Raw genomic sequence first — 14,659 nt, forward strand, 5'->3', positions numbered from 1 at the left:
CGAACAAGGTCTCATGCAGAGTCTCATTTTGAAACCTTCTCCCACTGTATCACTGTTCTGCTACAAACCTCCAATGATACCCATTTCTCTAATAGGATTCCTTACAGCTAAGGAGTTCAAACCAAAATCCTACATAGCTGTATCAAACTTCACTATACAAGCAGTCCCTGGGTTACAAACATCCTACTTAGGAACAACCCATAGTTAAACCACCCCCTGTAAAGCCTGTTATGTTAAAAATTTGAGTTACATACAATGATTCATAACAACAAACGGGTGCTACTTTGTGACGCGCATCAAAAGATTGTGCATCTACGGTGGTTCATTGGTTCCTGAGCCATGACTAAAACTTCCTTTTCAGTCGGACCACGTTACTGTTAAGTGTCTCGTGTGTTGCTGTATTTAGGTTTAATTGTTTTTTTTTTACTCTCCTAACCATGGCACCAAAATGTAAATGTGATGCAAAGAAAAACAATCACGATTGAAATTAAAGTGGAACTAATAAAGCAACTGAAAAAAGGTGAAATGCCAATGAACACTGGAACCTGATAGCTTCTTTAATGTTTTTTTATACCTACACACATTCTCTATTAGTGTAGTAACATTTTTGCCTATTATACTGTAGTTACATTTGTCATTACATTGTATTACTGTATTGTTGTACTGAAGATGTTTTAGTGCATCTGGAAGTGTTTTTATTTTTTATGCATAGAAAGGTAGACAGACTATATATTAAGACAAACATTTGACAAACTGAAGTTGGATACCCACCATACCCAACTGTTCCGACTTAGGAACGAAATTCGTTTCTAATCTGGGGACTGCCTGTACACAAGTTGTTTAGCATCACAGTGGCTGGTCACATTGCTTTAATGTGTGAACTTGGGCCAATCAGCCTCAGTTAACGCTGTTTGTTTCGTCCTTTACATGCAATGGAGTTCCACTCTCAACCCAACACTTTGTTCATAAAGCACAAACATTCACAAGCAGTAGACGGAGCAAACAGCTTCCAATACTCAAATGAAGAATTCTTAAACCACAAACAAAAACATGCCTGCAGGTTCTAGAGTGTCATTAAGGGCTCTACACCCACATCACTCATTCCTCCTGCAGCCAGGGTGTCTCATTCACCACACTTGGTGGGGAAGGTTTGGTAGATTTATGCCTTGTGCTGCCTACTGGTGGACACACCACTGCCACAAAGCATATACCTGTATAGCCTGCTGGGGTGCAGGTTCCTCCATTGAGTCTCGTGCAACGGATGTTTCCATAATATCTTGTGTGCTCATGAGTATTAAGGGTCTTTCTCAAAAAGGCTCACTATACTTGCAGCTGTAACATTTGCTAGAGGTTTGATGGAGTTCAGAGCAGAGGGAAAACCTTAACTTTGAAACACCATGCCCTAGAGCTGCTGAACTAGGGTGAGAAAATAAGGACCACCACCCCCCATCCCCAAAAGTAGAGGCACAAATACAGTAATCATGCTTCCATAACAGCCCCATCTATAAACCAGGAGGGTAAATTAGTGATGGGGATGTTCCCATACATCTTAAAGGCATTGGAGAGCACAGGAATTTCATTTTAAAGGAGTCCATTGAAAAGGGGTAAGAACATCAAGTCACAAAGATTAGGGGGGGAGTGTGTTCCCTGTAGGGCTGCACAGAACTGCACTAAGCAAAAGATGTAGGTCACAACACAGCCTGAAGTAAAATCCACTTAAAAATGCTGTATCCATAAGGGACAAAAAGAGGACAGATGCCCAAGATCATTCTCCCCTCCAAAAGAAGGAAAAAAAAAAAAAAAAAAACAAAATTGCAACCTTGCATTACAGCCAATGCCTTATTCAAAGTCAACTCAACTTTAAGGTAAGTCAGCCCTGCTCTCAGCACTGGCTGTCGGAAGTCCTGGGGTAAATGACTGTAGCTCCTCTGTGCCCATGCCCTATACAGCCTATAGTAGGAAAAAAAGTTTTCCAATAGCAAAGAGCAGCTGTTTGCACTACTCAGTGCAGATATCTGAAGGTGTAACCTGATTACCCATCAAGTCATTTATTTTTGATTATCCAAGTGACCTCAGAAGTGCAATTTAATATGCATTTTTGAACTCCCACTACTCCTTCCAAGAAGGAAAGTTTAATGAAGCTACACCCTCTTGTGGAGAACCACCCCATTATCAGGCTGAGAGAACACACATTCAAAGACAATGAATTTATTACTGCATTTCAGAAGTGTACAAATTATGTACATACAAAAATTAAGAACTTCTGAGTGACTGTAGAGGGGCAGCAGTTTACAACAGATTGCCTGAAGGAAAAGGAACAAGTTAATATTCAGGGGAGATAAACAGTTCATTTAGATCATGCTTTCCTCCAAAGACACTTAGAATGAAGTTGCTTAAGTGTATTTACCCATTTATCCACCCAAGTAATTTTACTGGAGCAGTTTAGGGAGAAGTACCTTGCTCAAGGGTTCTAGAGCCAGGTTTGGAAACCAAACCTGGAATGTTTTGGGCCAAAGGAAGCAGCTCTAACCACTATGCTACCAACTGTCCCAATGTAGTTGATGTCTACTAAAACCAGCAATCCCCAGTGCTAGGATGTGCAAGACCATGAAGTGATTGCAGGAGTCAGCTCAAATTACACAATGCAATCAAGTATTATTCAAGCAAAATGTGCCTTTATCACATTCAGGTGAAAGCTTAGTAAAGCTGAGAATAACTACATTCCATTAAGGTTCATTATGGATCGTTTTTGGCCTTAACATCAGGAATATTAGTGGGTTTAGGAGGGGGGGGGGGGGGTGTTCCATTTCTCACCCCATTGAGTTCCACAAAAAAGTGAGGCTGGAACATCTGCCAATATCCTGCACTATCCATTTCAATTAACAATCTATGCCTGCAGTATTTATACTAGCTGTTCTCAGTTAAACCCAGTATGCATTGAAAGTGGTAAACTGAGGAATCTCAGCTGAGATGTTTTTCTCCAGTCAGATTAAGTGGCCCTAGGTTCAGTAAATCAGCATTTACCAATTAACAGGGTGTGGCTTTTCATTATGAATATTTTCTTTTAACCTGAGCAAAACCATGATTTCCTTGAGTGCAATTGATTTGATGAAGATGGAATCAAAGCCTATATAGATTGGCAGGATTAGGGTTGTTAAGTACTTTCATAGAGCACCTTGACTAGAAAACTTTCATGAACCAAGACTAATTAGAGGTTAAGATTTAATTAAGAGGTTAAGTGTAGAGGGAATCTGCCATGATGCCAGTTTGCTTCCATCGTACCTGATCACCATGCTGTCTGCTAAGCCTCGGCAGGGATATCCTGAATGAGAAAACAGTCTTCATTGCACACAATGTCTGGCACATGTTGCCATGTAGTCATTATGACCTACAGTTTCAAAGAAAGCCACCTTCAACATTAACACTATTCTGAAGATCAAGGGGACATCACTACATATTGCAGTAACAACACTACACAATACCTTTGTCAGCTCTTTGATTCTGAGATGGTTGCCATACTGCTCTATTTCAAGGGAACTTTCTGTATCATTGTGGGTATGATACTCCTCACTATCAGTCTCCTCCATAGTACTGGGCTGCAAGGACAGGAAGTGTAATGAAACCTATAGTGGTTAATGCATACAGGTTTCAATGTTGACCATCATAGATGACACCAAGAACAAAACTCAGCTTCTCGTAGTCTGCCATCATGCTAAACTACAGCTCTGAACCACTCAACTAGCTTTCCGATCTGGACTGAGTATCCAGTATCATGCCTAGTTTGGCTATTCAGCTTGGCCAGCATCGCTCATGTCATAGACACCAAGCCTCCAGAACTACATCCTTTTTGAAAAGTACACACAACATCACCTCATAATCTGGGTCTGTTTTGCAGTCCTCCTCTGCCAGCTCCTGGTTAAGCACCTCCACCCAGGACTGGTGTTCATCATCATCATCATCATCATCATCATCTGTGTCATATTTCCTCTTACAGCCTTTTCCACAAGGCTTTGTGGGAGAGCTGCTTACCTCTAGAAGACAAACAACCAGGTCAGATCATTGGCATTGTTACCTTTGGTTTTGTAATCCTGCAGCACCTCCTACAGAAAGCCAGTAGAACTTATTGTAGGCTTCCCTCCATTTCATGGAGTCTAACTCACCACTCCAACTAGCCAGTCATTAAGTAAGGGCTTGGCTAAATATGACAAGGTATCTCTAGAGTGCAATCCCAGCCTCCCCAAGGTGAGGTGTACGAGAGACAGCCCTTGCCTGGTGACACAGAGCAGCCGATGCTGGTGCAGACCGGGAAGCCCAGCGCACCCTGGACGCGATGCGGCAGGATTGCCAGCACCAGCCGGGTAATACGGGACAAACGCTTCCTCACTGCAAGATGCTGGCGAGGCGGTGAGAACATAGGGGAGGGCAGGATCTTCAATGGCGAGAGCCCCAGTAGCCACCAGAAACCATTGAGAGCACGCATCTGTACAATAGTTTGTCAGCTGTCAGATCATCAACACAACTATCTCCAGAGCAGGCAGGAGTACTTGTTAGTTTAGGGCCCTCTACTTTCTCAGTAGTTAACATGAATTCAAAATTTGAATACATACCAAGTACTAGGATTCTATCAAAAAGAATGATAAATATAAAACACTCTTAAGACTCACAGTAAAATCCAGTCTGGATTAAAGCTTTATTACTTTAAAGCTAATCATAGTTAGCAGTAATAAAGCCAGGAAAGCATTACTTGCTGGCACTGCAGTCCAACCAAAACCCTGATCACATCATCTGTGAACAGAGTAGGACTGACGCCACTTACCACAGAAGTGACCGGCCAGGACTGAGAAAGGCGAGAGAGGAAAGTGTGCAGGAGCCCATCTCTTCTCACCACAGCCTTATCCTCCAAATGGAGATTGAAAAAGGGATACAACCAGACATTTCACACAGTGTACCTTGGAGTCACAGCAAAATACTACATCAACCAAAATGTACTTTTCTATATAATAATAATAAAAATAAGCTGAGCCCATGTAACTCATTCTCACCCTGTTATATTAGAGCATAACAACATGGCTGGGTCAAATAAGAAGGCCCAAGTACCTTGGTGTTGCTGGGCAGCTCAGGATCAACTATAAGGGTACAAGTCATGGTCAACCCAAGGACAGCAGCCGCAAAAAGTGCATCAAGAGCAACTGCAGGGAGTTGCACAAATAGCTGATGCAGCACAGAGCTCCACCAATCAGTGCCTTCCTGCACACCTTGACCAATCAGCAGCGCCGCCCATCGGCAATTAGCCAATTAAGTAACTCTCGGTGCAGAAATGTACACTAGAGCATCACATATAAGAGGGGCATGGTGGCGCAGCAGGCTTGGCTGGGTCCTGCTCTCTGACGGGTCAGGGGTTTGAGTCCTGCCCTGGGTGTGTCCCCATGCTCTGCACCGTTGGGCTGGGCTCTGCCCTGCTGCAACCCTTCCCTGGGGCAAGCGGCCTCAAACTGCACCTATGTGAGAGAGCATCAAACAGGGGAGAAAGAGATATGGGTTCGGAGAGTGTATATTGATGTTTTGGTATAAACCGAATTGATTAGTTTTCTCAAAATAACCTTATTCAATAATAGTGACATTGTGACCCTTCATATTTCACCAAGGTGTCCGGTACTATTAGACTTCTTTAAACACAAGAGGGAATATTGCTTCTTTTTCCATTATATAATAACTAAGTATTTGTGATCATTTCTCACAAATGAGTTATTAGAAGTGGCCCTTCCCACAGAACATATATGTCACCTCTTCATTTACTCACTCATTGGCTTGCCTTCATTAATCAGCAGTCTAGAGCCTACCCTGGAATCACTGGGTGCTCAGGGTTACACGCTGGATGGGTCATGATCCATCACAGGGTAACAACATACAAACACACAATATGGACAGTTTAGGATGACCAATGATGCTGAAATACATGCCTTTGGACTGTGGGAGGAAACCAGAGCATGAGAAGACAGGGCGAAAATACAAACCCCACAGATCAAGCTGAATTCGAACCCACTGTTCGCTGTCCTCCTGTTGAGTGAATGGTGGGATGGATCTCCATGCTTGGTCTGAATTTCCGCCGAAAGCTGCCCATCCCCCGCTCGACGTGTGTCAAACAGCCTAAGTGGGGATGTGCGTGGGAGTGGGACAGTTCAGTGGTTTGGGGGGAACTTTAAAACCTGCCTACTGTCACCCCCCAAAAAGGGGTGTGGTGGCGCGGTGGGTTGGTCTGGGTCCTGCTCTTCGGTGGGTCTGGAGTTCGAGTCCCGCTTGGGGTGCCTTGCGACGGACTGGCATCCCATCCTGGGTGTGTCCCCTCCCCCTCCGGCCTTACACCCTGTGTGCCGGGTTAGGCTCTGGCTCCCCATGCCCTGTATGGGGCGAGTGGTTCGGACGGACTGTCACCCCACGACACCATAAGGAGTATTCAATTCAAGGCTCGCGGTGCTACGATGGACAGAAAAGTGCGTGTGACAAGAAACTGCAGGGTGGGCATCTGCACAGGTGACACGCTCCACATGGAGTGGAGACACAGCGGCACCGGGCTGTGCATGACGCCATGGGGAACAGCGTGTGTGTGGTCACTGGGAAGCACCCGCAGCTCCGAAAGCTGGGGAAGCAAAGACAGCATGTTGAGCAAAGTGGTGATGCCAGACAATATCCCGCCGTTCAGCATCCCCAGCCCGGCAGCGCTCAGAGGCTTCGCACTGGATGGGGGAAGAGGAGCAGAGGATGATGGCGAAGCCTTGAGGTGCTCCAGAAACGTGAGTGAATCTCTGCCATCATTGGTGTCTTCCTCCAGCTCCTTTTCTTCTTCACAGAGATTTGGCCACAGAGTCCACGGAGTCCCCCATGACATCCTGGAGCCCTTGGAGCGGAAGGGTTCTTTCTCAAGCCGCCCGGTCTCAGAGGCCCGGCACATCCTGGACCCGACGACCAGAGTGGCCCTCTCCCTGCCGCACCTTCCTAAGGTGACCACACCATATGGTTTTGTGACCTTGAGCCAGAGCCCTCAGGGGTCCAGTGAGAAGGCGCTCTTCTTGCACCTTGACAGGCGGCGCCAGGGCAAGGATGAAAAAGTGACGTGTGTCGGACGTCTCGGTCACTCGCAAGACTCAACCACAGATGTACAGACCCACATGGTGACCCGGTCCTCATGCCCTCTCCAACTCAGCCCCAAGAAAGGCTGCAGGAAAGCAGAAAGTGATGGTGAGGAGCAGAAAAGCTCCACCTTGAAGTGTCCGTCACCTTCTCCCAGCCCAGAGACAGTCCGCAAGCCCGGCTCAAGGTTTTGGGGTGTCCTCCACAAACAGTTAATTGCCTTCAAGGGTGTAAGGCAGGCGATTCCTGGTAAGAAAAACAAAGAGGGCAAAAAGGGAGCGTTTTAAATTCTGAAAAAAGTGCTAAAATTGAGCATATTGACCCTTTTCTGCCAAGTGTGCCTCTCCAGATTCATAGTTGGGTTAGTACAGGGACAGCTGGTAGTGTAGTGGTTACAATGACTCCTCTTGGACCCAACGGTCACAGGTTTGATCCCCCCCTCTGGCTGCAGTACCTTTGAGCAAGGTAATTACCCTGAATTACTCCAGTAAAATTACCCAGTTGTATAAATAATGTAAGCATGTAATAGTTGTGACCTTAACATTGTAAGGCACTTTGGAGAAAAGCATCAGCTAAATGAGTAAATCTAAATTAATGTGGCACATTTTTCCTCATCAATGCTTTGTTTATTCACATACTGTCATAAAAACTGTGCATTTGTAGGTCTAACATTTCTTTACTCATGAATATATGTATTTTATAATTATATAAAATGTATAAATACACACAGTCCGCTTAATGCATGGGAACATACGCGATTAATGAATTCGGGCATCGAATATTTGTGATGTATGTTACAGAAAACAATAAAAAGCAACACTTATTGTTTGCATTGAGAGTTAGCGTAACTGGTTTACCACAGTTCATTCTTCGGGTAGTACTAGTATACTATTGTGTGTGTTATCCTTATCTTCCACGTAAAAGAAATCCTCTCGAATGGCTGCAAATAAAAGCATAAATGTGAATATCCTCAGGCCTGACCACCACTAAAATTTATTGACACATCTTTGATTTTGAAGCATCTTTTAGGGAAATAATAAATACATTTGCATGTAACAGGACAATATACTGTATATTATAGTATTAATGTGGGCTCACAGCTGCAGGCCTGCAAGTTGAATTCAGCGCTGTTTGTATGAGGTTTGCAGCAGAGTGAGCGACACCCTTACTGTGCACGTGTGTGTGCCCTGCGATAAAACCCTAAATGAGACCTTTGTGAATTAATTCAATGGGCTGTGAGTTTAAGTGCCCTTTTTTCCACACGTGAGAGGAGTCATATACGGCGCAGTGGCTATTTGGGCGCTAAAATAATAACCGAGACTGAGCGCGGGACGGGTTCATTTTTTAACGAGCCGGGGGCTATTCTTCCTCCGCACTGTGTCTCGTATAGTGACGTCACTGGCTGGGGGGTGACATTAATGACTGTCCGTAAAATGTTTGTGCTGCGTTTCAGCAGAAATGTACTATTTCGTAGAAAAATATCCCTACATTGTTCGCAATAAAGCCCAGCTTACATGTATCAATGTACCGACAAGGATAAAACTACGCGCTCATTTACTTTTCGAACCGTCTAATGCGCTCCGCTCGGAGCTCTCATTATTACCCAATTACAGTGACGCTTCGAATCACGTGGTTTCATCCGCAAGCGCTGCGAGCACGCGCTCTAGTTTCCGTCGCCGCTTCTGCTGTTTTCGTTTACAGTCGCTGATTTTGTCACATTTTCTGGTGTTTTACCTACAATACTGTGGTAATTAGTATTTGTGATCCTATGCCAATAATGCAAAAATAAACATAATTTTGATTTACTTCTTAAACGTTTTCACTTCGAATTCTATGTTTTCTTGTGGAATTTTCACTTTTACCACATATGCAAAAATGTAAAAAATAAGCTGTGCGTATGATATTATTGTAATTTAAATGTGTAATCTTAACTTTCTAGTTGTTTATGCCACTACTATTGCTATTACATTCAGTGATATAGGGCAATTACAATTTACGAGTAGAAAAAACATGACTGAGGATTCTGTGGCCTACGGGAGGAGGCCCATGGGGGGGGACACCATGAGTTACCGCGCTAGGTGACACCAATCCTAGTGACGCCACCGGCCTCGTCTTCGGCATCGTGTCTGCATGCAAAGAGGCCACATCAGCGCGCCCTTCACGTGCGGCGCCTCGCTCTGGAACACCCCCTCGGGTGGCTCTCCGCAGACGGCACGAAGAGCCGCTCACCTGACGGTTCTTACCTCCCCTCCGCTCTCGGCACGCCGCACGGCTCTATTCTCCCCATTTCCGACATGCGTGACAAAGAGGAAGCGCAACTCACCGTGAGTTGAACTAAAAGACTCGGTATCTCCTGATTTACTCCTCAGTTCCTAAAACGGGGTGGCGAGATCCCCTTCTGCTCGAGGATGTAAGATAAAAGCGTATGTTGAGAGACGAGCAGGCTAATGCCTCTCTCTATTGGTGTCTCTCCCGCGGCCTTGTGCAGCTCTGAGTGTCTCGCGGTGTGTAGTGCAGCACTGAGCCCCTGCACTTCCTGCATTTTGTCACCCCCAACCAGGCACTTAGAGCTGCCCCACACAAAGGGCCACTGTGTCGAGCCACTCGGTGCGTCACACCTCCATCTACATCCATCCTCTTGCGCTGAGACGATTGCAGCCGTGTATCTGATCGCATCACTAGTGCAATTATTAACCTCTCGGATTAATGATGCTACGGGACAGCAGGTGGCGCAGCGGTTGGAGCTGCGATCGAAGGACCTGAATTTGAATCCCACCTCCTGCTTTAGTACCTCTGAGCAAGGTACTTACCCTGAATTGCTCCACTGGGAATGACCCTGCTCTATGCAAGCCCTGCAACATTGCGAGTTGCTTAGAGAAAAACAGTCTGCAATGGGCGACCTGGTGGCACTGCGAGTAGTGCTGCTGACTCACAGCACCTGGGTGGTGCGAGAGGAGGTGGGTTCAGTCCCTGCTCAGTCTGTGTGGAGTTTGCATGTTTTTGCTGGGTGCTCTGGTTTCCTCCCACAGTCCAAAGACATGCTGTTCAGGTTCCCCCATAGTGTGTGAGTGACAGAGAGAGTGTGTTCCACTGATGTGTGGATGAATGACCCAGTGTAAGTAGTATATCTAGCAGTGTAAGTCACCTTGGTGAATAAGGTGTATGGGCTGGTAACACCACATAAAGTTCATTGGAAGTCGCTTTGGACAAAATCAATAATTGCTAAATGAATGTACAGTATTGCAACTGCATATACATGGCATCCTAAATGCTCCTTCTGTTCCATTTTTTCTATAGAACTTCTCTGCAGCATGACAGTTATCCTATTATAACTGTGTTTTGTTAACCCTTTGTCGTAGAGGCCAGCGTGGAAATCGCGAGGAAAGGTCGAATATCACATTTTCGACAAAAATCTGTATTTTTGCATGGAAAAAATTTGTCTCCATAATTTCGTTCTTTCCTCGGTGGGAGATTTCATCGTCCTTGGTACTTTAGAACCTGTGACAATGGACTCAGATGAGGAGCACGCTTTCAAGACAAACCCACACAGCCTAAGAAAAATTTCCACCAATATTAATATCCTATATGACTCACGTATTCTTTCTCGCAGCCTCAGAGATTAATTTTGAATTTGCACGCCCTGCACCAAGTACAAGCTCTTAAGAATAAACGCAGGGCACTAATTGCACAAATTTATCAATGTGTAACAGGACATGCCACAGTCTCATCATTAAATTTGCATTTATGCAATAAACAATCATAATTCCAGCACTGTTCTTGTTGAGGACAATAATAACTGATGAGCATCAAGAAAGACAGTGATCATAATGTGCATACAGTATAAAAGGATTATAATGATATATTTCAGATGCAGACTATGCTTACTGCTAAATTAAAGTAAATCACTGTAAACCCTCTCCCAGGGACAGCTGGTAATGTAGAGGTTAGAGCTGCTGCCTTCAGACCCAAAGGTTGCAGATTTGGTTCTTACCTCCAACTGCAGCACCCTTAAGCAAGGTACTTACCCTAAAACTGCTGCAGTAAAATTACCCAGCTGCATAAATGGGTAAATAATTGTAAATGTGGCCTGGGAGGAAAGAGTCAGCTAAGTAAATTAATGCATGTAGATGTAAAATACATTTGCATAACCAAGCCTACCATGTTTCCAGGTAAAGAAAATAAATGGATCTTATCTGCACTGCATAACAGAAGCCTGTTCATCTACTTCCAGAAAGTAACTTTAAACGTAAAAGGACAACAAGAGAGACATTTCATCGAGGATGCGATGTGGGCGAATTAGACTGGGTGAATATGGCACGAAGAAATGAATCTGTGCAACGAGGGAGGCTTCAGTGCTGCGTTTAAATGTTTGTTCTGAACAATGAGCGACGGTGCATATTTACTTGGCTTCTGCTGCATCACAGGTTGGTGCCATTTTTTTGCAGTGGACAATAACTACCATAAATCAGAATCAGAATCAGAACAAACTTTATTGCCAAGTATATTCACACATAGAAGGAATTTGTCTTAGTGACAGAAACTTCCACAGCACAGACAGAATGACAGTGACAAGACACGGATGAGAAGATAGAATATGTGAATGAAGGATAAGAAATATATAAAAATATAAAGTACCAGTGGGGGTGCGGTGGCGCAGTGGGTTGGACCACGATCCTGCTTTCTGGTGGGTCTGGGGTTTGAGTCCCGCTTAGGGTGCCTTGCGACGGACTGGCGTCCTGTCCTGGGTGTGTCCCCTCCCCCTCCGGCCTTACGCCCTGTGTTACCGGGTAGGCTCCGGTTCCCCGTGACTCCGTATGGGACAAGTGGTTCTGAAAATGTGTGTGTGTGTGTGTGTGTGTGTGTGTGTGTGTGTGTGTGTATAAAGTACCAAATATACAAAAATAGTCACTAGACATTATATGTATGTACAGGTATGTTCTATACAAATGCAAGGGAATGTGAGTAAGACATGATGTGATAAATAGATATGATTATAAATAGAAACAGCATTATTTAAATGCTATTATTAAATCACCTCCCAGGACAGCTGGAGGTGTGGTGGTTAGAACTGCTGCACTGAGACCCAAAGGTTGCAGGTTTGAATCCCACCTCCAGCTCTAGTACCCTTGAGCAATGTGAAATGGGTAAATAACTGTAAGTCGCTTTGGGGAAAAGCATCAGATTAATGAAAACACATGAAGGACACATGGCAGCCCTGTGCAATGGTGCTCCCCCTATATGCACATTTGGCTCCCTCTTGTGGTCAGAGGTGGTGTGGCAGGTGGCACTGGCGCCTTTGCACCCAAAGGTCACAGGTTCGAATCCCACCTTTAGCTGCGGCACTCTCCAGCAAACTACTTACCCTAAATAGCTCCCGTAAAAAATTACCCAGCTGTATAAATGAGTAAATAACTGTGAGTAGCTTAACATTGTAAGCTGCTTTGAAGAAAAGCATCAAATTACATCATTTAGCCAACACTTTTCTCTAAAGCAACTTACACTGTTAAGCTACTCACAGTTATTTATTCATTTATACAGCTGGATAATTTTACTATTCAATTCATCATCACCATCTAAAACCGTTTGTCCCATACAGGGTCGCGGGGAGCCAGAGCCTAATCCAGCAACACAGGGCAAAAGGCTGGAGGGGGTGGGGACACACCCAGGATGGGACACCAGTCCATCACAAGGCACCCCAAGCAGGACTCGAACCTCAGACCCACCGGAGAGTAGGACCCGGTCCAACCCACCCACTGCGCCACCGCACCCCGTTTGCACAATTCAATTCGATTCAATTTACTTTTATAGAGTGCTCTTCTCACGCAGTGCGCTTTAACACACGCATAAGGCAAGAAAAATTGATACAAACAAAGAAGACAGTCAACTAATGGCTACCATAATGAAGAACTTATTATAGAGCTATAAGTATACCTACTGGCCCACCAGGGAAAGGAACAAAAACTCCTGCCTGAAGGTTGAGGGAGAGAAAAACCTCTGGGGGTCCACAGGCCAGTAGGTGCCCACCCCTCCTGGGCATTCTAGAAAGTAACAACTTGTAAGCCAGTTTAACAAGCAATAATGATACTGTTGCTAAATGGCATCTTGGATCCCCAACTCAGCATGGAACATCTCGTTCATCATAGCAGTTGATCATCATCCTCAGTCAGCGTGGGATTCGTCTGTCACCACCGGCCGGCCTCATCAGGTCTTATGTAGCGAGGTAGTGCTCAACAAGAAGAAAGAACAGTTAGTAATTTGTTACTTAATTTATTATGCATTTTTATAAAGGTGCTAAAAAACAACCAAGGCAAGTGGAATTACATTTCGAGTGAACATGTAAGTCTTTAGCTGGGATTTAAGGACTGAGACAGACTGGGTATCTGACGGTAACTGGTAGACTATTCCACGGTTTAGGTGCTCTATAACAAAAGGCACGACCTCCTACTAGAGCAATTTAGGGTAAGTATCTTGCTCAAGGCTATTACAGCCAGAGGTGGAGAGTGAACCTGCAACCAGTGGAGCGAAAGACAGGAGCTCTAACCACTAAGGTGCTACAGCAGCTGCGGGGGCGGTTGGGTCTCGGTTTGGATCCCACGGCGGACACCAGCGCCTGTTGCTGAGCTCATTCCGGTGCGAGCAGCTACACAGCAGCTGAACTGTTGCTCGCTGGAAGCCCTCTCGTAGCGTGAAGTTTGTCTCTCAGCAGATTACAGCTCCGGTGTGACGAAATCCTGTGTCTCGTCGGGTTCTTCTGATAATCATCGCTGCTCTCGATGCACTATCTCAACCACAGCAGAGCCTGCGATCACAGGTTCTCGCTGATGGAAACTCCAAAATTATAGCAAATATTTTAATGCACGTACCGTATGGACCGACTCTTCAAAGCATCGTCTTTACTCACAGCTGGAGTTACATTTTTCGCTCAAAGTCTCACGCCGCGGCCTTCTGCTCCACCACGGGTTTTGTCTGTCACAATATCATCAGAAGAGCACTATTACGGGTGGAACGGTGACACAGCGAGTAGCGCTGCTGTCTCACAGCACCTGGGTGGTGCGAAAGAACGTTGGTTTGATCCCCGCTCAGGCTGTGTGGCACTTGCATGGATTTCCTCTGGGTGCTCTGGTTTCCTCCCACACTCCAAAGACATTCTGTTCAGGTTCCCCCCTCATCACAATGCGAGACTGCATTTCCCAAACATCTTAGCATGAATCCACTTGAGTTTGCTGTAAATGTGTTGTATTTATAGCACAGGAGCTACTTCATTACCCACCCTCTCGGTGGCATCGTTGACCGCTTGCCCAAGGCAGGCGGTCCCGGAGCCGATCGCGGAAGCACAGGGCACCAGACTGGAGAGGGTCCGCCCTGGATGGGACGCCCGTCCACCGCAGGTTGCCTAGACACACACATTCACTCACAGAGTGACACCACGGTCAACTGTAGCGTCGCCGCTTCTCCTGAACCACATCTTGACCACGAGAGGAAACCGCCACCAAGACGGGAGAACGTGCAAACTGCACGCAGACCGTCTGTC

General features: G+C 45.4%; 1 protein-coding gene across 1 annotated transcript; it reads right to left on the minus strand.

The window, feature by feature from the left end:
- Positions 1–2,192: 2,192 nt before the first annotated feature.
- org (oogenesis-related gene) lies at positions 2,193–5,162 on the minus strand. The gene is made up of 7 exons (XM_018728147.2): positions 5,098–5,162; positions 4,817–4,897; positions 4,270–4,480; positions 3,871–4,031; positions 3,483–3,596; positions 3,283–3,322; positions 2,193–2,303 (listed from the first exon to the last, which is right to left on the minus strand). Exons 1-6 carry the CDS (start codon positions 5,143–5,145, stop codon positions 3,302–3,304), a joined length of 636 nt encoding a protein of 211 aa, XP_018583663.2. The 5' UTR covers positions 5,146–5,162; the 3' UTR covers positions 2,193–2,303; positions 3,283–3,301.
- Positions 5,163–14,659: the final 9,497 nt, after the last annotated feature.

Source organism: Scleropages formosus, chromosome 9 (genome assembly GCF_900964775.1).
Source record: "Scleropages formosus chromosome 9, fSclFor1.1, whole genome shotgun sequence".
Lineage (NCBI taxonomy): Eukaryota > Metazoa > Chordata > Actinopteri > Osteoglossiformes > Osteoglossidae > Scleropages > Scleropages formosus.

Bases quoted from the DNA above. Each gene is read 5' to 3' on its own strand.
- org (XM_018728147.2), bottom strand. From the start codon at position 5,145: ATGACTTGTACCCTTATAGTTGATCCTGAGCTGCCCAGCAACACCAAG. The intron at 4,898-5,097 runs GTACTTGGGCCT...CTCCATTTGGAG, and splicing joins AGCTGCCCAGCAACACCAAG to GATAAGGCTGTGGTGAGAAG. The intron at 3,323-3,482 runs GTATTGTGTAGT...TTTCTCATTCAG, and splicing joins GAATCAAAGAGCTGACAAAG to GATATCCCTGCCGAGGCTTA.